Raw genomic sequence first — 25105 nt, forward strand, 5'->3', positions numbered from 1 at the left:
TAATTCTTCTTTATTTCTCTTTAACCTCCCTTCGGGGTTTTTCAAATCATACATGGGTATGTCCTTATATATAATTTTATCATCTCTTGACATATTTATTTTCAGGAATGGTCCACATTTCATAGTACGTATCACAAGTCACATTCTTTTCAAGGAATTGACTATAATCATAAATTCATGCTTCATAATTATTCCTTTTATTAGAAGCTTGTTGTCATGCTATAAAATTTATCATATTGAAATCACTTTTGAAAGTAAAGTGTATCACCACTTTTTCATCCTTCTCTTTGGTGAAGGATTTATAAACTTATCAAATTATTAGGTCTTATAGCAAACATGTTTCTAATGACCGTTCATATCATTTGATGACAAAAATTACATCAACTCTTTAAAAGACCATTTTGAGAACTCATAACGTTCTTTCTTTTATAATTGTCACAATGATGAGTATTATTATTTTTTTCATTCACGTCCATATTCATATATCCATAAAATAATTTTGTCATCTTTCAGAGTTTTATTGTATTGCTATCACATTTACTTAAATGAACGAAACATATTCAGTGGGATGAACGAAACAATTTTTAGCAAGAGCATATCTATTTGCTCGATTATCATTATATGTCAATATATTGCATTGAGACTTTAGCCCAATGTTTTATCTATATAAAGGCGTGTTAGGCCAAAATATGAAGGGACTTCGACCCAAAATCTTATCATCATCGAGACTTTAATCGATATCGTACCTTTTTTGGTGCGATCAAATTTGAATCCACCATTTTATTCAATAAAGACATTATATGTAGTCAAAAATAAAATTTATCCTTGAGCTTTTAACATATTGTCACTTTGCTATTAATAATAATAATACTTCAAAAGATCATATATGAAATTATTACTTTTAGAGTTTGATCATCGCAAGTAGCTCTAATACCATTTTTCTACTTGAAAGTTTTTATTAATAATTCACTTATTAATAAGTTTTGAACAACTCTTTAAGAACTTTTGTTATTAAATAATCGTTAGATTCAAATAAGAGATATGATCATATTGTGACATAAAATTTACTCATAATTAAATGCTTGATAAAATACATATTCGATACTTATCATATCGAAAGATCTCTCAAATTTTGCGACTCATCTCATGTATATTTTTAAGATAGGTCAGATACTCGTGCTCATAACATGCTATAAAATAAAAATATTAAATTGAAATTAAGAAGAGTAGAGATAGAGAGAGACAAAATAATAATAGTAGTATTTAACTTTTCTTTCGTTATTGAATGTTTTTACTCCTTGTTCATCTTTCATATTACAAAGAGGAGATATATATAGACTAAGAAACTTGGACACAAAGTTACTTGGCCATGAAGTTTACTTGGCCACAAAGTTTACTTGGGCACAAAGTATATTGTGTGGACATCCATTTTACAACATTTATTATATTAATTTTAATTATTACTTTCTCTATTTTATATTTCATGTCTACAATATTAAAATATTTATTTTACTTTACTTGTTGATTTATAAACTCAACATAAGATTAATAAAATATTTTCTCGATTTATCCTAAATTAATTCTCTTTTAAAATATAAATATTGTAGAAATTTAGATTAAATATCTTGATGACGTTCATCTCAATATTAACCTACATAACTCACTGTCTATTTGAGCAATATGACCTCAGGTAAGATCTCCACATCATCTTTGCTTGCCTTAGTTGAATGTAAACATTTCATTTGATTTAATCTCAAGCAATATTTTCGGACTTTTGTTAGCATAAATCATTCTTTGTTCTTTTTTTTCTGTTATAGCCCATTTTGCCAGGAAAATTTGGTGGTTTGGATATTAGAAATATTGATTTCTGTATCATTTTTCATTTCTTTAGTTGTAACCTGGCTTTGATATCACATTGTCGTGTCATTAGTTTTTTATTAAATACACATGCAATTTTTGACAACTCACTCATAATTTTGTTATGTCAAGTCAGTCTAAGATATTAGAAATTGCTAAAAGAATTGCAAGAAAAAATTGTATTACAGAAGAACTTGAATTATTTGTTTGATGACTTTACAAATGAATATCCCTTTATTTATACTACTCACTTAGGAGCTAATGAACAAATAATAATTATTGTACAAATCTCTACATATTTACAAATAAGTCTCCTTTAACTTCCAAAATACTAAGCTTAAATATTTCAAGAATCTTTCGTGCAAATCTATGAAATTCTAGAATCTACCATTAAAAATCTCACTATTTCTCTAGAATATTCCACTAATAGTTATATAGCGTTCTGTCAGAAATTTTCAATTTTTTTTGGCAAGTAATGTTTGGATGAAGTTTCACCATGTAAGTGTTTGCCATAGATACGGGAGAAATATTGACTATTTTTTTTTTGAAAAAAAAAGACTTCTATCCATAAGTTCTAAAAATTTTAATAAGTTTGTTTTGTTAGTTATAATGAAAATGTTACATTAAAAAAAATAAAGATGACGATCAACAACAACAAAGACAACAATATGGGCAAGAGCAGTACAATAATCACATACTTAAGCGTGTCACTAATTGAGGATAAATTATAACCTATTGAAAATAAATTGTTCTGTTTAATGGAGTTGGTTGTAAATAGATATTAATTGAAATTAATGATGATGTATTTTGTAAAACATAAAACTTGAGTGATCTTTAGATTTTTCTAGAACTTGAAAACTTGAGATGTTTTACAAATATGTTTGTCAAGTAACGACAAATTATATAGCCAAACACTAATTTTCAAGTTTTTTCTCAAATATATTTATGGTCAAACATCACCTTAGTATTTTTCCTATTTAAGTCTTTCAAATGGACAAATGTGTGATGTAGCGTGCAAGTGACATGATGACTTGGCGGGTCATCACAAATAGTACCTAAATCTAGCAAAAGTTATCCCTTGAATAGTCGTTCGATAAAGTGCATTAAAAAAATAATTATGAATATATAAAAATGTATGTGCGAGTGTGTGCATGTGTATAAAAATTAGCTTTGTATTTTACTAGTTTTTTGTTTCATACACTTTGTTCAACTATGTATAACTAATGTCTAGTTATACACTCTATTTAATAGTAAGTTGTGTATAATTATATATGGAAATCTATGATTGTAGTAATGCAAAGATCTTTAATTCATGCATTAGCATGATTAAAGGTGCTATCCTCAAAACATTTTCACATATTTTTAATCATGTTTGTAGAGGATGTTTTATTAACAATTTATTTTTTTAAGAAAAATATTATGATATATATATATATATATATATATATATATATGTTATTTTTAATAGAGAAATTTTAAAATGGTTATATTTTGGACTTAATTAGAGATCTATAATTATATTATATATATATATATGTTATTTTTAATAGAGAAATTTTAAAATGGTTATATTTTGGACTTAATTAGAGATCTATAATTATATTTTGCATAATTACGATTCATATAGAGTTATATGTTAAAAGGGGAGAAATGTGAGTGAGATTGGGAGAGTGATGAAAGAGGCATACAAGATTTAGGAGAGGGATAAATAAAGGGGAACTTTCACATATAGCCACTTAAAAATAGTCTATTACTCTCCATAGTTATAGTTTAATAATTACAATCTATAGCCACATGTTATTTGGAGGAGAGAGGCGAGCTAGATTAGGAGAGAGAGAGGAGAGAGGCGAGAAAGAGGGAGAAAAGAGCGGGAGAAAGGTGAATTGTATATGTATATTGGTTAGATAATTATATATTATACATATGTATTTATATTTACGGCAAGAGAGACTGGGAGAGGGAAGAGAGACACGAGAGAGACTGGGAGAGGGAGCAGAGAGGCGAGAGAGTGAGGGCAGAGAGTGAGAGAGAGGTGAATTTTATATGTATGTAATTGTCTATTATACATATGCATTTGTATATATGGCAAGCAAGATTGGGAGGGAGGAGTGAGACGAGCGAGATTGGGAAAGGGAGAAGAGAGGCGAGCGAGAGGGGGCAGAGAGGGGAAGAGAGGTGAATTGTATATGTATATAGGTTAAACAATTGTATATTATACATATGTATTTGTATATTCTGGCGAATTATACATATACAAACGTGATTAATTATATAAACTGATAGTCAGTTCATGTAATTAATGTATAATGTTAGTCGCGAGTGGTAAACAAACTATAACTATGATGAGTAATTAAATAATATAAGTTTGCTTAACCGCGTAATTTTCCCATAAATAAATATAACTTTCTTATATTAGGTTATATAATAAATACAATTGATTTGTATCAATAAATATAATTGTATCAAGTGTATCTAGTTCATCTGTATTCATTATGTATCGATTGTATCAACAAATACAATTATATCAAGTCTATATGTTTTTTGTTTATTCACTATGTATCAATGTATTTGAGTGTATTTGTAACTTTATATGTTCCTGGTGTATTCACTATTTATCAAGTGTATCAACAAATATAACTATATCAATAAATATAATTTTATCAAGTTGTATGAACTAATATAATTATAACAAGTGTATATGTTCCTTGTGTATTCACGATGTATTTATGTATTTGAGTGTATATGCACCTGATTATAGATTGCATTGTTGTTTCTACTTTATTTTGTCATTGTTATATATTTGTAATTATATGATTTATACTTTTTAAGAATATGATTGATACAATATTGTATCTCTCCCTCGTTCTGTAATATTAAGAATCGGAATATGAAATCGAAGAGGGAGAACAAACTGAGGTATTCACTATCTCTAACCTGATACAACTTCCTCGCCTGATTTGTATCAATATTATCCCATCTGAACTCACAAGCCCTTTATTGCTTATTAGATATCAATTCAATTGAGAAATAGAGAGAGAAAGAGAGAAAGATCCGCGGGTGTGTGTGTGGTGGTGGTGGTGTGGGGGGGGGGGGAGGCGAGATTTATGTAATGTAATTATTTTAAGGGAAAAACTTAAATATGTTATCGAACTTTGAAAACAACCTATCTATATCATCCGTTAGAAGTTTGACTCATCTTTAATTTAAGAAAAAGTTCATTCACGCCATTATTTGTTAACTGAAAACAATTTTCATTTTGCAAAATGATTTTTTTACATTTTGTCAATTATGATTCGGCTACGTCATTAATTAACTTTTTTAAAAGTAAAAAGCTTATGTATGTCATCGAATTTTGAGAAAAGACTTGTTGAGGTCATTCGATAAAAGTTTGACTTATCTATGTCATTTCAGTTAATTAATAATGACATGGATGAACCTTTTCTCAAATAAAAATGACATATAAATGAATTTTTTTTCAATGTCTAGTGACATATTTGAGTATATAATACATATACAACACATATTTTTCTATCATATAACACTAAATCAAACACCTTATAAGAATAATCTCTAACATTAACTAATATAAACATAATTTACTAATATACATACTAATATTCAATATCATAATTTCAACGTGCAGCCATCAAAAAGGAACAACTTTGATTACTGACAACTTTAGAAACTATAAATATATTTATTTATTACTTCTAGAAAAAGCTCAAAAGGGTAATTCCCAGGCCCCAGCACCAGATTCACTGTGCAATCTGAAGATCCTTCAGGTCTGCTCTCTCTCTCTCTCTCATATCCATTTGACTTTGTACTGTTGCTTTCTGGTTCTTTTTATTTTTCTGTAAATAGCTCATCAGTGTGTGGAATTGCTAGATTTTGTTAACTTTAGCTAAAAGAAAGCGGATTCAATATTTGAAATTACGACTTTCTATAACTATTATAAGTTAATAAATCGCTTTATTTGGTAAATTTTTTAACTAGAATTTGAACTTGAAGTTTCCATGAATCATTTCTGAACATAATAGATCTGCAAATATTATCAGATTACTAATCATTTCCTTGAACAATTTAGCTTGAGATTATGTAAAGTGGGTATTAATTTTTGAAGTATATTCAATCAGCTCCAAATATTCTTTGCAAAAAAGTATAACTAGACACAACTTCGTTTTCAACTCCAACTCCATAAATTACAAATGAAGTAAAAAATAATTTGATCTATAGACAAATGCATTGTAATTCATTAATTATTGCTATGTTTGACTTGAATTGCCTTAATTGTCTAGTCTTTGTTTGTTTTTTGAGATTGGGAATTGGTATAAGGCTGCTTTTGTGTGCTTCTAAAGGTACCTGGATAACCAAATAAATAGGAAGGAGGTCTTTTAATGGTTATAAATCTGGTCAACAGTAGCTTCATTGCATCTGGGAAATATGCATACTCAATTTGGGATTTTGTATCTCTATAATCATATAAACTTACTTTTATGAAGTGGTTTAGTGAAATCCAGCGATCGATGCATGGTTTACTTTGACTTTACTTGTGAGGCACCAAGTAGTAGCTGAGGCGGAACTAGGATTTTGAGGTTGTGGATTTTGCATTCTAGAAAATACAACTTATTGAGTTCTGGATATATTATATGTATATACATAATAAATGAATTTTTAAACACAAATACAAGATTTGTGCCAAAGCTTCTAGGTTTGGCTGAACTCGCAGACGGGCTTGTAGATCCGCCCCTCATTAGAATAACATTTGTGAACTGAAGGATACTTTTATTGGATTCTTTATCCATCCTAGCCGGGATAATGACTGAGCCAAGGTTTCAATAAGTACTATATGTAGTGTAACAGGTTGACGGTTGATGATGTGTTAGGTATTTACTCACTTCTATCTAATTATGACTTATTCATTACCCTGTTTTCTGTTTTAAATCATTTGACTAAACTAAGCTCAAGTTGGCCGATGCTTATTGCTGCAGTTGGTTGGGATAAAACGGGTAGTTGATGAGAATTTTTGGTAGGAAAGAAAAGGCTCAGATTGGTCATCTTTTCCTTTCGATGTCAAAGTTAGCTGGCTAGGAGAAAGAAGAATGAAATTCCGAAGTGTTTATCCCATATAGATGGTTTTGGAGCATAGTTATACTTGTCACTTTTGCTTTTGAGGTTGGGATGTCAAGCGGGATAGGTGTTACTAGCAGCTTAGATCCTAGATGTTCCCTTAGGAAAAGCGGATAGGTATTACTAGTAGCTTATATGCAAATCAATGAAATCATTGTTCCATATTACACATAATCAGATGTGGGACAAGTTCTCATTTCATTTAAAAACATATAGGTTTAGTTTGAAACATGCCAGTCGAAGTAGTTAAAAGATACTCATCTCATGACTCGAATGCTACCTGAAAGCTCATACCTAAGAGAGCATACATATGAAACAAGTATGTAATCCATATCTCAAGTAAGGTAGACATGCACCAAAATAATATCAGACTCATAAGCATGTCTCTGAGTAGTGCTGGAAAACGAGCAGATAGGTCAGATATGGGAGGGTCAAAAATGGATTGGCAAAAAATAGATAATATATCTGATATATCATATTTCATACGGATAAAAAATGGGTTGAGTGACAGATAATACGGGTACCGATAATATCCATGTGGTAAGTTAATACAAATCAACCTTGTTAGGTTCATTTTGGTTCTACTTGGCAGCTCTAGCTTAGTTAAGTTCCGTGCTTAGTCATTTCTACAGAAATTGTCAAATGTGACTATGTCAAAAGCTCTATGTAAAAATTTGTTTTTATTTTGCATTGATAAATGATGTACGATATGTATACTCCACGAAAGAGCCATTTAGTTTCTTCTTCTCTCCTAGTTCCTTTTTTGGGTGTAACCTTTGCCAGGATCAGGGAATATTAGTACTATTATACCAATCTACAGGAGGAGTTGCAGTAGTACATCTTCTCAGTAGATTGAAGAAGAGCTTACTCCCTTAGTTTGTGGTCTATTAGCATAATTAACCGCAGTCCACAGAATATTATTTGATTTTTTTGTTTCTTTTGAATGAATTGATTTCAGTGTATCTAACTGCAGTGTTTACTTTGTATGGGAAGTTCCCATCAGAATATTAACCTTAAAGAGTGGTTCAGGCATCAGTGGCAGTAGCTTCAGGTAAAGAGAAAACATACTGGAACTACTTGTTATAAGGGGAAGTTCAAAAGGAATTATCCAACCCAATCAGAAGTTTGAGTTAAGGCGCTGTGCTTTGTGCTCGGAACTTCTATTTCTGTAGAAGCATATTGCTGATATGTCATTACACAGCTTCTAAAACCTGTTTATTATTTTCAATATGAATCCTTAAAATGAGTTCTGTGCACATGGACAGAGTTGTTGATTAGGCACTTATGGTTTCAGTTCTGTGCACATGGACAGAGTTGTTGATTAGGCACTTATGGTTTCCTGAGCTCTAGCAAATATAACTTACAAATAAACCCGCTCTACATGATTAGTATGTAGCTGTGAATACAATTCAAATTACTGCTATATCAGCTTATCACAGTGTTTTTGCAGAGCTTTTGACAACATTGAACATATTCTTACACAATGGGGAATCAAGAGTCTGCCTTAAATGACGCTCATAGTGATCATTATCACCACAGCCCAGAACGTGTAAGAAATCATATTGGCTCCAATCCTCAATATCATCCTACTACATATGCAGAAAGCTCCATGGATTCTAACTATCAAGCTCAAGTTACATCATACACCGGGGGTTCAGATAGAGCAAACTATCAAAGGAACCAGCAAGCCTCTTACATAGCTGATAACTTTAAATCTTTGGATGAGGTTAATTTCTTAATAACGTGTTCATTCTATTTTTATAGAGTTTCACAGAACATCTGATGGTGGCCCAAGTGGGGCCATCAGATGGCAATGAACAAAAAATGGCAAGTTCGCGTTGTTCTCCTTAAAGATACCATCTTTTGTTTGCGTCAAGTAATTTAGAGATTCTTGTACTTTGCACGTCAACCTTTCACCTCTAATGAATTATGATACTGAACAAAGAAACAATTTTGTCACTATTCTTAATCATAAATCTTGTATTTCAACATTTGAAGCACCACATATTCTATGAAGGTATACTACTTTACTTTATTTAGAGAAAATATCTTATGTCGTAAAGCTCATGGTAGAAGCTAAAATAGTTACATCTCAAATCAAGTACAATTGTGCATTGCACATTCACAGGTGCTGTCAGAAATATTAAGTGTTGTACTTTGTGTAACTTAGATCTGTACAACCTCTAGAGAGCTGCTGGTCGTATTACATTAGAATATGTAGACATTGTTGTTTTCTATTTAATTTTATCAGTCAAAATAGCTAAAGATAAAAATAGCCCACACTAAACTTATAGAACTAGTATTCTGAAAGATGATAATTGGAAACATTGTTTCATTGTTTGACCATTTTCTCTTGTTAGAAACTTAGAATTGACAGATCAACTTAGATTAGGCAACAAGTCAACAGTGAATCGGTTCATGTTGAGTTCCTTCTTTTATTGCTTACTTTGTTAATGAACTGTAGTAGCTAGACTTTTTAGCAATGTAATATATAAATAACAGAAAGAGTTTCTATGTCAGGTTGTTACCGCATTGCGAGAAGCAGGCCTTGAATCGTCAAACTTGATTCTTGGAATTGATTTCACCAAAAGCAATGAATGGACAGGTGAACTACTTCAATCACTAAACTATTAGCCATTGTGTTTGTCTCAAGTTGTGGAGGTGATGGGTTGACAACTTCGAGGTTGTAGGGAAGTCTTCATTCAACAGGAGAAGCCTCCACTCAGTTGGTCACACAGCCAACCCATACGAGCAAGCCATCTCTATAATTGGGCGAACCTTGTCTCCTTTTGATGAAGACAACCTGATACCATGTTTTGGATTTGGTGACGGTTAGTTTTTGTTTCTGAGACTTAATTTTTTCACAAACAATAAAGATGGTTTCAAATAGCCTTGATCATGGGTTATTGTCTCTGTAAATTTTAGCAACCACACACGATCAGCATGTGTTTAGCTTTTACCCTGATCATCGGCCTTGCGATGGATTTGAGGAAGCTCTTACAAGATATAAGGAAATTGTTCCTTATCTGAAATTATCAGGTTTGAGCTGAATACTGCTTTCATAATATCCTTTATTCTAGAGATGGATAGGGGTAATCTGTTTGGTTCATACAGTATTTGTTATGATTGGCTGCCTTTATGAATCTTAAATCATTAGCTGCCTTTATAAATCTTAAATTAGTAGCGGTGGCGTTCCATAGTCATATAATGTGTCCTGTTGTTAACCTTGTAAGCTAAACTCTCAAAAAAAGTAGAGATTATCTCATCCATCCTATGTTTGTCTTTCATTGACAGTTAATACTGTGGTGTGGTACTTTTAATGAACTCCTGATTTATAGATGGTGCATCTCTTTACGTTGTGGAAAATCTGATTGGAAAAATAGGAACGAACTTTATTGATTCTAATTTGCTTAGTGTTTTTGGAACTCAGCTTTTTAAATATACTTGACTACATCTTATATGTACACGAGCAACAATTAATGACTATGATCTTATTATTTCCAATGATATGTTAATTCTCTTAATACTACACTAACTTTCTTATCTCAAATGTTACATTAGCTCTTACTATCATTTCCTAAGCTCTACAAATTGCTGATATATTCTACAGCATTTACACTAACTTATGATATCATCCGAGTTGTTGGTGGAATACGAGTAAGGACCAACACTCCCAGTTGTGATGGGGTTTCACCAATGATTAACTCTTAGCTTATTTTTATTTGCCTTGGTGAAGAATGAACCGATGTTGCATATCCAAGGGGAGGTTCCATGGTATATGCTATTTGCAGATGACTTAACATTGAGCAGCGGAGTTGATGGTAGGCTGGAAATTTGGAAAAAAATTTGGAGTCTAAGATTAAGACAAAGTACTTGGAGTGGGAGACTCGGCGGAGTTAACGATTGGCTGGAGATTTTGGGAAAAATCTTGGAGTCTAAGACTAAGTACTTGGAGTGGAAGTTAAGTGACGTGACTTACGAGGTAGATGTGGAACTGAATATCGATACACAAGTCATCTCCAAGAGAGGAAGTTTCAAGTATCTTGGGTCAATAATTGGGAATTTCAATACGGGGCCCAACATCGGGAAACAAGAATTGGGATGGGCCCTACTCTAACACCATGCAAAGAAATGGATCTTGGACCTAACTCAACCCCAAAAGCTAGCTCATGAGGATAGGATTGTTCAAGACCATATAAAGAAACCACCCGTCCCTTAAACCATCGATGTAGAACTCTTCACAGATATATTTTAGACTCATGGATCTCCTGTAAATTTGGCTCCCAACACAGATTCTGTGCTGATGAATATACTGTTACCATTATAAAAAAAATAAATTGTCTGAGGTATTGTTTGTGACAACAACATTATGAGGAGTAGATTTGCGAAGATTTCGTGTTTAGAGAGGGTGGGGAAACTTATGATAGTATGGTTATCCAGTTTTGGCAAGAACTAATACAACAACCACACCTCAGTCTCGAGCAAGTTTGATTAGGTTATATGAATCTTCACTAACCATGTTCCCCAGTTTTTGCAAGAATTATGTTGGAGTTACAAATCTAACCAATCTGAACTAAACTGCAAAGGTTATCGATATAACAAATACGAGATGTATAATATTTTCTAGAAAATTGAACCCAAGGTTTTGATGGAGCCTTAATGTTACTCTTGGACTAGGTCCGCCTCATTTTTGTGTTTCTTAATACTATTGCATCATGTGATTGTTTGTTGTTATCTGATGAATTTCCTTTATGAAATGCTCCCGCTTGATATGTTTATCCAAACTCATCTGAAAAACATGTAGGTCCAACTTCATTTGCCCCAATAGTCAATGCTGCAATTGATATAGTGGAAGCAAATAATGGGCAGTATCATGTCCTTGTCATTATCGCAGACGGACAGGTTCATATCTTCTTGAAAATAATTTGACTCCTTTGAATTCTTCCTTGCTTCATCCATAGTTATTCCATATTCTAAAAACAGGTAACAAGGAGTCTTGACACTCCACATGGAAGCCTTAGCCCTCAAGAACAGGCTACAGTAAATTCCATTGTTGCTGCTAGGTAAACAGGCAACCTTTCTTAGAAGTTAATTTATAGTGCCATTCTCCTGCCTAACTTGACATGCTTTCATGCAGTGAATATCCTCTTTCAATTATTCTCGTTGGTGTTGGAGATGGCCCATGGGATGAAATGAAACGGTTTGATGATAACATTCCACAACGGGCATTTGATAACTTCCAGGCATGACTGAAATACATTATTTTTCTTTGCTTCCATCTGTTTATCATGTCTGGTTAAACCAATTATGCTTCACTTTTCATCTGTTCTAGATATTTTTATTTTTATTTTCATTCTGGATTTTACAGTTACGATATTTGTGGCTATGAAGCTTACCTTTCATCCTTTTTCCCTTTAGCACTAACAGAGTGAAGATAAGTCATAATCCTACCATGTTGTAATACCCTCCTTTTATTTTTTACAAGCTTGATTGCTGGTTCTCATATTGGTCGATATCACCTAAGAAACAATTGCTAACTTGCTGCCCAGTTTGTCTAGCGTATCTGGCAAAAAATTTTATAAGAAGACTATACCTTTTTCTATAGGAGGTTATCATTCAGTGATTGCTAGCTGGTTCAAATATTTTAAACAGATACCAAAAAAGTAATTTATTGTCAAATCTGAGGGATGAATTGAAGCTGATTTCGAATAAGAGGATTTGCAGGAATCTTCTCTAAATAGCTTGTGACATCTGCCCAATACACACTACTGTTACTTTTAGGGATTTTTGCTTATATTTTCAACTACTGCGCCACATAACCTGTCTGCTAGAGGTTTCCATGCTTTTATGAAGGATTATGCTTCCAACTTCTAGGCGTCTTCTTTACACTCTCCCCTCCCCCCCCCCCCCCCCAACTGCTGTTAGTTGTAAGCCTGAAAAAGGGTAAACTACTTAAAAAGAAGAGAGAAAAAAAACAGAAAGCATCTTTGCAATCTTTGTTGTATCAGGAAAATGGTTTGCTGCAATGCTTCCGTCCGGCACTATAATCTGTTAAGAGAATACAGTAACAAACTTTTTTTTATGTGATGGTGCTAAAGAGGGATAGTGTTGTCAAGAGAATATGAAGTTTGGTAGCGAGGAGTCAGAACTGTGATAGGCGAGAAACATGGTATAGAAAAAGGGGACATGAACAAGTGGCACAACCTAATGAGTGGACACCATGAAACTACAGATTGATATAGAAAAGTAGATGATTTGCGAATTACCAATTTTTTTTTTAAAAGAAAAGATTTCTTGAGTGGTTGGTGATGGCAGAAGAATTTATCTCTGGGATAAACATTGGTGCACAGTGGATGTTTTCAAGCAGACTTCAGTTGAACAAAAATTTAATGGTAGCTGAATTTATTAACTGAAGGAGGATCCGTGGTTTTGGACTGCAAAGTTATGAGAAACTTGCACGACTAGCAGAAGATGGAGGAAGTTGTCTATAAATTTGCTTCATTCCTTCAATTTTCAAGAGAAAGACAAGGGTTCGTGAAGAAATATCATTGAAAACAATATCTGAAAAAAAAATGCTCTGTTGGATTAGAGCTGGCAGGATCATGTTGTGTCCATTTTCTCTATGTACATCATTTTCAAATGTAAGCAAGCTTCAAATTGCGAACTCAATAGTTCCTAGGGAAATCACTTTTATCTTTGTTTGGACAATCATGGGTGTCGTTCTTGCTGCTGAGATTTTCAGAAGAGAGATACGATCCTTGTGATCTGGTGCTTTACATGTAAGGGAGTTTGAAGGAGGCTCATCCTCGTTTTTTCCCCTGTAATTCTGCAATGAAGTTGTGGTTGGAGATGCTTTAACAATTTTCCGTTTGGTTCATGCCAATAGGGTAAAACAGCTGATGTGCGTTTGGAATGTCGGAGAATTCAGGTGGAGCAGATTTTAACAGAAGGAAAGCATGGAGGCTAATTCTCATGCTACAAAATGGACTGAACTTTTCTGTTTTTTTTTTTGTTTTTTTTTTTTTTTGGGGGGGGGGGGGGTATAATTGGCCCCCGTTTTATAGACGATTAAGTTCGCTTTTTGGAAGAAAATGATCTTGCACAGTCCTTTCATATGCGACCTTCCTGTAGGGCGTTATTTCTTCTTCTAGCGGTGAAAGTTTTGATGCTAATCAACTTCAGTTTCCTAATTATTTGTGTACCCACTTGTAGTTCGTTAATTTTACAAAGATCATGTCTGAGCGTTCAGAGATGGCCAAGAAGGAAACAGCCTTTGCTCTTGCTGCACTAATGGAAATTCCATTTCAGTACCGAGCCACACAACGCCTTCGATTCAGGGAGTGAGTAGCATCTATCTTTGTGTATATTCTTCTTGCAAGGTGAAAGCATCTACGTGATGCCTAACTTTTTTAAAACTTGTTATTTAGAAGCAATAGAGGCCCTCGTACAAGGCCATTACCTCCTCCTCGTGAAGTAATTGATCATGACGTTGCTGTCAAATCAGTACCACATGTGACAAGCTATGAACCTGTTGACTCAGGAGCTGCAGAACAAGTAAGTGTTTCTGTTATATGGTTCTTTCTCTTCTTGTATAACTCAATGTTCGTAAAAGTCTGTTTTCTTCGCTCTGTTTATTTTTCTAAATAATGTTTTCCCTTTTTCTTAAGGTTTGTCCTATTTGCTTGACAAACCCAAAGGACATGGCTTTTGGATGTGGTCATCTGGTAAGTGATTATAGAAGTGACACTTAACTACTGTTACTGTTGAATCTAATCTTTATAATTAATCTATGGCATAATCTTTTTAAGTTTACATGAGACGTTTGACCACTATAGTTTCAGCTTATAATCTATCATATAATTTTAGAATGTCTAAATGAATACTTTTTCCAGAATTGCAATAACATTATGCTGCTTAGATCAATTCATTTTCCGTAAAGAATTGTGACAAGAAGGATCTCATTATTGAATGTAAGACAAAAATGGTGGAAATTAAAGGCCAGAGATAACATGTTTAGTTTGCAATTCATTTTGCTCTTCCGTATCCAATCTTTTATAAGAAATCCTTAAGAGTGTCATTAAACTGTGAGAGTATCAAAAAGAAAAATAATAGTGCTACATGTCCTACTTAATCGTGCATATCCTACCAGAATAACACACGATGCTGCTGAAACGAACTTTTGATGCACTGTTAGTTCATCTTACAGTAGCAGAAAGAAGAGAGATACTTCGCTTGAAATAGAGATATCTCTATATACCATTCACCTGCACCTATAGAATGGTGGTTTTCATGGCTACGGTTATCCTAAGGACCTTATTTGCTCCAAAGCATTCTTTTGAAGTTTGGACAGTAAGCACATCTAACCTTGTGACTTCAGAGATTTGATGTGTGCCCTATTTGAATGATCATAACGTTTAGCATATTTTCGAGGTCACTTGGTATGATAGGTTCCATGTTTAGTGCTTTCTTTTGTCCTAGTACTCATTCTGCCACTGATTCTCATGTTCTGAATGCGCCTAGTTTTTTCTATTAACATTTGAATCACAGATTATCTACAACTCATATTCTAGACCAGGTGATGACTAATGAATATCTTTCATTGTATTTTCAGACATGCAAGGAGTGTGGTGCCACGATACAATTGTGTCCTTTATGTCGAGAGCCAATTAAAACTCGCATAAGACTATATAGCTAGATGCCAGAACTATCTCCTGAACTACCTAAGCTCCACAGTTGCTCCAGGATTTCAACTAAAGATGTATTTCTGAAGGTGTAAACTATTCTTTGTAAATGAGCCATAACCTATGTATAACTTATATGGAGTTCTACACTTATCCCATTTTTTTCGTTTATGCACATTTTTAGTGTCTCTATAGCAAAATGTACATAACTAAATAAAATGTATGATAAACTTGTATGTGGATAGTTGGATATTCTTGTCACTGATTCTGCTACCTCTTTTGTTTTGATGGAAACAAAATTATCCATGCTAGTAAAATTGTCAATCATCTTTTGGCACAATAAATATATGACCAAACGATGTTACTATATATCAAAAGACTTGAAATATTAAGAGGAACTCTATCTAAATTTCGGAGGACATTTGAGTTGGTTGGGATTGTGAAAAAATCTATGTGCAATATGTAGCTTATTATATTGACAACATATATAGATGTGTATCTATCTTTGATACATAACTATACAGTATTTGTACAATATCAATCATATATTATTATAAGTGGGAAGCTTCAAATTTAAAAGTTGAATCACTATTTTGCTCTTATTTTATCTCTAAACTAAATAAATATTAATATATAATTAATTTAATGTTAAATAATTTTTTTTCTTTAATTTCATGCCTCTAGACACAATGGTTCAAATTCTTTTGGGAAATAGTTACAATGAAGAGGAAACACCAAAAGTTGTATTTTCCTTGATAAATGTGTATATCAATTCTTCTTATCACTTTTTGTTGTTAATAGAGAAAAGATATACAAGAAGTAGTATAGACACTAAAGGTAATTTCATTCATATTGAATCTTTATGTTTTTTCTTTTTTATTATTTTATTTATTTAATCTTGATTTTGTTTATTGTATTTTAATATATTTTCTTTAAGTTTTTTATCTTGTTTTCATCAAATTGTGCTAAGAATCTGTAATACAATTTGTTAATTTTGTGTGATCTTTTTACTGTTATGTGCTTTTGATTCTTCTTTCTTAATATTAGATTTTGATGTATTCTTTGAATATCAATTTTTTTATTGGTTTTATGGTATTTGATATGCTTTGCCTCATTGTGGTTTCAATCTAGAGTAGAAGAGGTTTTGTCACGACCCAAAACGAGTCGCGAGTGGCACCCACACTTACCCTCCTATGTGAGCGAACCAACCAATCTTTACCCCAACATTTCAACCATAATAAACAGAATATAATGCGGAAGACTTAAACCTCATTAACGAAATCAATTAATAACTTCTAAAATTCAATACTTATCATTCCCCAAAATCTTGAAGTCATCACCACAAGAACATCTATCCCCAAATTACTAAATCTAAGAATGTCTAGGAAGCTAAAACAAATACAAGAGATAGTCCATGTCCGAACTTCAAGGACATCAAGACATGAATGAGAGAGAATCCAGTCCGAGCTAGGAACAATAGCTCACCCTGAAATCTGACGTGGTGAAGACTGGCTAGAGTTGCGGTTGAGTTGAAGACGACGGTACGTTTGCTGCACTCCACAAATAACAAAGAAGGAAACATACAAGTAGGGGTCAGTACAAGCACAAGTACTGAGTAGATATCATCGGCCAACTCAAAATAGAAAGCAATATATATGAGATAATATCATAAAATCAGCTACAATACTCAACAGGTAGCAGCAACAAGTACAAGAATCATTGATAATAACGCCAAGTACACCCATGAGGACTCAAGCCTCCATACCATACTCATTTGGGAAAAGGTTCTTTAAGTTTTGAGTGTATTAAGATAATTCAAGATTCATTCTCTTTATTCTTCTTGTGTCGGAACGTGACACTCCGATCCCCTAATACTACGTGTCGGTTCGTGACACCCGATCCCCTAATACTATGTGTCGGTTCGTGACACCCGATCCCCTAATACTATGTGTCGGTTCGTGACACCCGATCCCCTAATATTATGTGTCGGTTCGTGACACCCGATCCCCTAATACTACGTGTCGGTTCGTGACACCCGATCCCTTAATACTACGTGTCGGTTCGTGACACCCGATCCATTAACCTCATTCTTTTAGTTCATCAAGCCTTCTTTTATACCAAGGCATTATCATTAATAGAGAGGTTTTAAGGTTTAAGATTCAACAGCCTCATCATGCTAATTCATCACAATTACATAATCATATCATGCAAGCACACAATTAAGCATATAGAAGACTTTACAAAATTACCCAATACATATCATTCGCTATTAAGAGTTTTACTACGAAATAGTATAAACCATAACCTACCTCCACCGAAGAATTAGCGATCAAGCAAGCTATCCCCCAAAAGCTTTGCTTTCCTCTTCGTTTCTCTCTTCTCTCGATCGTTCTCCCTCTCTTTCTCTTTTTCTGATTTTTTCCTTATTCAAACTCCTTTTTTTTTTACCCTAATTACCATATAATTAAGTATAAAAGATGACCAAAGTAACCCACTAATTAATTCAAGGTTATCTCCTTTAACCCCCAAGTAATTGAATTATTAACATTAAACCCCTAACTTTATAATTATAAGCAGGAATAGTCCAAAACGCCCCTTAAAACTTTTAACAGAAATCCGACCCAGTCAGGGTTACGCAGTCTGTGACTGCCCGTCGTGCTTGCGACGGTCCGTCCTGCTGCTTCCATCACAAAGTTCAGAGACTAAATTTCATCAAAGGGTCTGTGACGGTCCGTCGTGCCCACGACGGTCCGTCCTGCCATGTCGTCGCGAAGTTCAGAGAGTTGTTCTCAGTAACCAATTTTTCAGAATTCTAAGTGTTTTGGAACGAGACACCCTCGACGGTCCGTCGTGCCCATGACGGTCCGTCGTGGGATCCGTCGACCCAGACAGTTATTACCAGAAATAAATCTACTGCTCAAAACGACTAACAGGTCGTTACAGGTTTACACCGTTATTATTTTATTTTTGTGTGGTCTTGTTAATATGTTGTATCATTGAATGTTTCTTTATATTTATGTTTTGACTATTTTTAGTAATTTTGAAATGTATTCTCGAGGTATTGCTCAATTTTATACGTTATGTGATAGTTTTCTATTTTTTACCTTGGGATTTCAATTTTTGTTGGTTCTTTGACGAACTTTTTCATTCTTTAAGAAATGTAGTTATTACTGTCAACACATAGTATAGGATCATAGACCCTCATTTATATATTTTATACTTGTGTCATTTAAAAAAACGGAATATTAATTAATAGGGTACACATGCTTTGCACGTGAGCAAAGACTAGTACATTATATATACATGAGACTATTTTACACTTTGGACAGTGGCTCATTTTATCTACTTTAAAAGCTAGAATAAATTTAGTAAGAGAGAACATATATACATTTTTTAGCACACCTATAACCTACCTTTCCCATCGATTCCTTCATATATATTTTTTTCTTCTCCTCCAATTATTTCTCTCTCCCTCTTTCTTCTTTTCCATTTTGTCTTCCCTTTCTCTTTACATGGTCCTATTTTTCACTTGTGAAATCAACTAAAAAATATGAGGTGATACTTACATGGTACTTAAAATAACTCACTCGTACATAGTTTAAAACGGATACATAAAATTGATTTGTTAAAATTTTAGTGGTTTTGCACTTCAAAATTACAAAGTTAGCTAGTCACCTAAAAACACACAAGATGTTGGTTGCAGTGTTAAACCAAAGAAAACACACTCAAAATCTTGACAATTTTATTTTTTGGGATTATTGCATCCATGTCAACAGTTATACTCTTAACCATTTCCATCCTCACTAGAATTTAGCATGTATAAGCAGAATGCACCTTCTGCAAACAAAACTGTGTAAAATCAATGGGGAAAATGCTGAAAATATCACAAAGTTCACAGTGCCAAGCACTTTTTATTGATATAGGGAATATAATCCCTGTATTGATAACATTGAGTTTAGTTCTATAAATGAAGATTACATGATTAGGCCTTGACCTCAGATCACTATAAATACAAAGAATTAGACAAATAAGATGGCCTAGATCAACAACAAAGCCAGTACAAGATGAGTTTCTGACTAATAAACAAGCACTGCACAACGTTGCTTTGAAAGCCTTCTCTTTCTCTTTCCATCATCAAATGGCTGCACATACATAAAAGTAGTATTTTAGATAGAATCATTTAAAAGGCAAATGTCTAGACAAAAAATGAAAAAAAATCTCAACTTTTAGTTGTGTTATCAGCTTTGTAGTGATGTAAGCTTATTTGCATTACCTGGGGACTGTATGAATGAGGAACTCTGATCCTTTTTGAGCCATCAGGAAGACGTTTACAAGGAAAATGATCGTCTTCAACCATAAAATCACCACAAACCTGCATGGAAAACAAAAGAGAGTCAAGACTTGAAACCAAGAAAACTGGGCAGAAAGTGAACTGTGGTGATTCTAATGTTCTTACTGCCATGGATAATCTACTTTTAGTCAGCCCTACACTGGGGCAAAAGGATATGAGTAGTAACTGTTTAGTTTTCAAAATCTCTTTTTACTCACCCTACCCTGGGCAAAAGGATATGATTACTAACTTGTTAATATTACTTTTAACCTTACATGTACCACCAGAGAGAGCAAGAAGCTTTAATTAAGTGAATCTCCAAGGCCATACTAAGTTAGGTTGTTTCTTTTTACAGCAGGCCAAAAAGCGCACAGTGGGTCTGCCAATCTTACAAATGCCTCAAGTCTATGGAATCCACACAAAGACTAACCAGGCCTAACTAGCAGTCTGATACAACGTGGAAAAGGTCACCCAGCCGAAGAATGATGCAGAACGGAAAACAAAGTCTAAATGCAGGAGGCATCTGCTGGTTTACCTGATTCTGAAGAGCTTCAACCAATGTGTCTTGACAACCTGATGCATGTACACTTTCCAGATTGGGGCACTGGAGTAGCAATCTTCCTGTAGTTAAGTATAAAATTTATGGTTTAGATGAAGAAAGAAAACCCTCAACTCCAAAAGAGATCACAACCTAAATGAGGGACATGAAAGTGCAGACCTGGATTCAAATTCATACAAGAGTTCAGGTTCAAATCATTAAGCTCCGGACAATTGAGATATAATGCCTGCATGAAAATCTCAATGAGCAACAGTAGCAATGACATGAATAATCCTTATATCTGATAGACTGATATCTTACATCTAAGCCAGAGCAACCCCATAAGCTGAGTTTCTTCAAGTGGCTGTGCTTAATAATCAGTTTCTGATAAATAAGGTGTAATTTACTACTTGGTGTTCTTTGTATATCAACATTATCATTTTCCTGTGCTGCTGGACTGTCTAGATCTGGATCGCATATGCTCATTCCACAATCCATTAGCTCTAGGTTAGGCAACTGAGCTGCAGCAAATTGTATGCCACCTATAAAATAATCCAACAAGAGAGAAAATACATTAGAGGCATAGCAAAATTTGTGCTGGATTAGATGTCAAGGAAGCAGATTTAAGTATTACTTGACGTAATGTTTGGACAGAGAGCAAGGAGTAGTTTCAACAATGTCTCCGGAAATACATTGCATATCATCCCAATGCCACTGTCACTAATACTAGACCTGTAATAAGAGAAATAGTTGACATTAGATATGCAGGTGCGTGTATATGCACTGAAGGAGTAACAATGACATAACCTGAATGTCATTCTAAATTAAGTTAACAATTTTCCAAGATCTTTACTAGAAAATTAGCCTACTTCTCAACCATAAACTTAGTTCAATTGCTACCCCAATGTTATTTGTTAAAGTAGCTATCACATACCAGCTTAAGTGAAAATTGGTTAGATAATATATAATTTGTACATATATAATCAAACACTCCAGTATTTGCCATCCCAACAATATGGAGGAACCAAATAAGATATCAGAAAGTGAAACATACCCACTCAAATCAAGTAACTCAAGCCTTGAGTAGCTCGAAACAATAGCAGCAACAGATGCATCAGTAATTTCTGATCCTAGTACAAGTGAAAGCATTCTTAATCCCCTGAAATTCAAAGTAGTAACTAATAAGCTTTATGAAGGTTCAAGGTATCTTTAATAAAAGAAAAATTAATCAAAGAAAACTGTAAGAGCCAAAACCAAAAAAACATTACAAACCTTAAATTTGCTGCTGTTAGAGCAAGCACAACAGCATGTGTCAGCCGAACTGAGGCAACATGAATGTTCTGTAGTCTTGGACAGCTCCTTCCAAGACCATTCACCATAGCTGTAAGATCAGTGTTTTCATTCTCTTGGCAAGAAAAAATCAGGGAGATTTCCTTCAAATTGGGGCAGTTGAAGACCTAAGCAAGTGAAACATGTCAGAAGAAGGCTTGTACTGCAGAAAATGGACTAAGCACAGATAGTTATAGGTTTAATGCCATAACATCTTTAGACAGTTTACCATCTTAGAGTGACAAAAGAGTTCCAAAAGGCAAAGAGTGGAAAGGCTGGTTGAAGAAAGAGTAAAGCCTCCAAGATTTGAGCAGCCTTCCATCTTAAGATTGGTAAGACACCTTTTATCAGCTACAAAACGACCTAAGTCATCCCTATATAAGACACATGGGTTTTACAAGAACCATTAGATCAGATTGACATTGATAATATTGCAAAATTGTTCCTGGATATAAAAGATAGGACAGGCCCCTGTAGTGCTATTAAGGGTCTTTTAGAAGATGTCTAGATATTCAAATATACCAAAGTTCCAATTTGGACATCAAATAAGAGATTTACAACATCAGAAAATATCTGCCAACAAGGATTGATCAAAATGTATAAATGCAGAAAAGCTATGGTAGACAGATTATTTTCATGAATCTTTAGTAAATGGTATTTAGTTGGGCCTGTAAATACATATGCAACTTTGATATGGCATTGAATGTAAGGTATGTAATATGAAGGTGCAATCACAGACTAGATAAGATTAAAAAAGCTTAAGAACGGAAGATTCAAGTAGCACACATAGAAGATAATATAAGAGGAAGTCAATTGATGTACCAATCCAAGTGTGAAACTATAATTTTGAAGGTGTAAAATAAAATAAGATAGATATAAAATCATATGGAAAGAAAATATTCGGAAGACTTAAGTCTCTTGAAATTCATGCAAGAAAAGCAAGCAATAAAGCATAAAAAAGAAGAAAGATACTCATAGGCAACATCAATTAGATCGAATTAAGACTTAGACATGTCTGTACACTTACTTAAGCCCTATGTTAACTAGAAGTCATTTAATCTCCTTAGACATTATTATTCCAATAAATACGCAATGTACCTTATTTTAAGAATCATACATTATTAAACATTAGATAGAAACAAATGTAAATCAGACATATAGATAGTGAGGCTCTGAATGATTTGGAATTTATCTGTAGTTATTGCTGTTGTTTACATATGAAGTAGTATAGTCACCGACTTCCCAAATGTAAGTTCTTTGCATTCAACATAACTGAGCCTGAATGAGTAAGTTAACTAAAAATCCACAATGAGACTTCCAGCTAAAGAGAAAGCAATCAAAGATAACCACAGATTTTTTGCTTCTGCATTGACACATAATTATAGCACATATACTGCATATGAGGTATTAGACACATCTAACTAACGGAAAACTATGTAACTAGAATGCATTGTGATAACAAAAACCTAAACATCAAAAAAGTCAACTTTGCTAGAAAAGTTAACATGGATAAATATCAGATCTGAGCCCTCAAAGGGTGGGAATCCCACCTCCTTCTACAGCTAATTTACAAGATAACAGCACTTATATAATCAACTCGACATTAAGATCAAAGAGACAATTTATCAAATATACAGTGAGAATGAGATCCAAAGCATACCCAGTGATTCGATTGACTGAGGTATCGGAAGTGAGGATCTCCAGTGAATCCAGATTAGGGCAGGAAAATGCAATGCAGGCCAGCATTGTGGCATCCACATCACTGAAACACCAAAAACCAGTACTTCATTAGCTCACAACAAAGCTACCATTATGTTCCTAAACAAGACAAAATCCAGTTGATAAATCTATAGATCCAACCATTAATTAATAAAACCATACCTTTTCATTCTAAGAGAAAGCTTAACAAGTCCAGGACACTTCTGCAACACCGATCCAACAAGTCCAATCTGAGCTTTCATAGGAACCTCAAGTCTAAGCTCCTCCGCCGACTTCCAAATCCTCCTAGAAACATCCCTCCAACCCTTACACACCTTCGCCGAAGAAAGCAACGACGACGGTGGCAATCTCTTAAGCACTTCCCACAAACAATTCGCCGGCAACTTCCCAGATCCACCTAAATCCAACTCACTCTCAAAATCCAAAAACTCCCCCTCCCCCTCATCATCAGATCCAGGCGATTCGTCAGTAACACCAATATCATCAAACGAAAGCGCCCGCCGGAGCTGCACAACCGGCTGACGTGGCGGAGGTAAAGGTGGGGTAGGGTTAGAACGAATAACAGAAAGCTGAGAAGGCAAAACAAATGACTTAGCATCACTAGATGTTGGAGTAGGAACTTCACTAAACTCCTTAGTCAAATCACAAACATGTCCTTTTTTGGGAAGTCCACATCTACCACAGTTATAGCTTCCCCGTTTCTTGCCACGCTTCTGAACAAAATCTTCGGGGATTGGAGTAGATGGATGAGAATGGCGACCCTCCATTGATAGTGAAAGTGAAAAAGTGAGAAAGAGATGAAAATGAGGTAAGAAAAAGGGAAGAAATAAAGGGCGGGGATATGGGTCGGAAGGCGCGGGAGTTTTGGCGCTTTATCTCTTCGAAAATTTTTATTTTATAATAAGTAGAGCGGCATCATGTGCTTGCTGACTAATTTTTTCAATTTAAAAAAAAAAAAAAAAACTCAAAAGTAAATTAGATCTATAATTTTTGGAGTTTTAAATTAAATATATACCAAATATATCAAGATGTTTATTTAGAAAATCATTATTAAGGAGTTCGTTTTTATAAATTAAATATTTAATCAATCAAATAATATTTTTTTCATACCGAACACGCCGTTCTAAACACGTTTTTCTCAACTTGTATCTAGTTCGCTTTTCTAATTATGTTTCGTCAAATCGAATCTCTCATGGTGATTTGATAGCAATCGATCAAACAATATATAATTTCCTTCATACTGAACACACACCTAAACACGAGTTTCTCAACTTATATTTAGCTCGCTATTCTAGTTATATTACGTTAAATTGAATCTCTCGTGGTTATTTGATAGCATGCTAATTAAGATAATGAATATGTTGAATTAAGTTTTGAGCTACTAATTAGAATTGTGAGAGTATTTTAATGAGATATAACTTATTTTAGCGCTCTTGGTTTATATTTGCATGTGTAATATGAAATGTGTGTTCTTTCCTATGAAGCATATGTATTTATTTCATAAGATAATGCTGTATAAGTGAT

The 25105-nt window shown here is 33.8% G+C and overlaps 2 protein-coding genes across 5 annotated transcripts; one reads left to right on the forward strand and one right to left on the reverse strand.

The window, feature by feature from the left end:
- Window positions 1-1565: 1565 nt before the first annotated feature.
- LOC101245289 (E3 ubiquitin-protein ligase RGLG3) lies at window positions 1566-15930 on the forward strand. Of its 4 annotated transcripts, XM_004247166.5 has the most exons (13): window positions 1566-1690; window positions 5501-5639; window positions 8435-8710; window positions 9505-9589; window positions 9675-9815; window positions 9910-10023; window positions 11789-11886; window positions 11968-12047; window positions 12122-12227; window positions 14197-14324; window positions 14412-14538; window positions 14652-14708; window positions 15596-15930. In XM_004247166.5, the coding sequence occupies exons 3-13, from the start codon at window positions 8468-8470 to the stop codon at window positions 15677-15679; spliced, it is 1263 nt and encodes a 420-aa protein (XP_004247214.1). In that variant the 5' UTR covers window positions 1566-1690; window positions 5501-5639; window positions 8435-8467; the 3' UTR covers window positions 15680-15930. The 4 variants fall into 4 exon arrangements, with proteins under 4 accessions (XP_004247214.1, XP_010326428.1, XP_069144794.1 ...); XM_010328126.4 differs by lacking the exon at window positions 1566-1690 and having other exon boundaries at window positions 5499-5639; window positions 8424-8710; XM_069288693.1 differs by lacking the exons at window positions 1566-1690; window positions 5501-5639 and adding an exon at window positions 5693-5833.
- A 3616-nt stretch (window positions 15931-19546) lies between these two features.
- LOC101267447 (F-box/LRR-repeat protein 17) lies at window positions 19547-24458 on the reverse strand. The gene is made up of 11 exons (XM_004247288.5): window positions 23744-24458; window positions 23523-23624; window positions 22092-22236; window positions 21806-21990; window positions 21588-21692; window positions 21168-21265; window positions 20855-21075; window positions 20714-20780; window positions 20531-20616; window positions 19939-20037; window positions 19547-19807 (listed from the first exon to the last, which is right to left on the reverse strand). Exons 1-11 carry the CDS (start codon window positions 24346-24348, stop codon window positions 19742-19744), a joined length of 1779 nt encoding a protein of 592 aa, XP_004247336.1. The 5' UTR covers window positions 24349-24458; the 3' UTR covers window positions 19547-19741.
- Between the last annotated feature and the right edge of the window lie 647 nt (window positions 24459-25105).

Source organism: Solanum lycopersicum, chromosome 9, assembly GCF_036512215.1.
Source record: "Solanum lycopersicum chromosome 9, SLM_r2.1".
Classification (NCBI taxonomy): Eukaryota; Viridiplantae; Streptophyta; class Magnoliopsida; order Solanales; family Solanaceae; genus Solanum; species Solanum lycopersicum.

Bases quoted from the DNA above. Each gene is read 5' to 3' on its own strand.
- LOC101245289 (XM_004247166.5), top strand. From the start codon at position 8,468: ATGGGGAATCAAGAGTCTGCCTTAAATGACGCTCATAGTGATCATTAT. The intron at 8,711-9,504 runs GTTAATTTCTTA...TTTCTATGTCAG, and splicing joins ACTTTAAATCTTTGGATGAG to GTTGTTACCGCATTGCGAGA. The intron at 9,590-9,674 runs GTGAACTACTTC...TCGAGGTTGTAG, and splicing joins CAAAAGCAATGAATGGACAG to GGAAGTCTTCATTCAACAGG.
- LOC101267447 (XM_004247288.5), bottom strand. From the start codon at position 24,348: ATGGAGGGTCGCCATTCTCATCCATCTACTCCAATCCCCGAAGATTTT. The intron at 21,991-22,091 runs GTAAACTGTCTA...TCACTTGCTTAG, and splicing joins TCTTTTGTCACTCTAAGATG to GTCTTCAACTGCCCCAATTT. The intron at 21,266-21,587 runs GTATGTTTCACT...CTCTTATTACAG, and splicing joins GAGTTACTTGATTTGAGTGG to GTCTAGTATTAGTGACAGTG.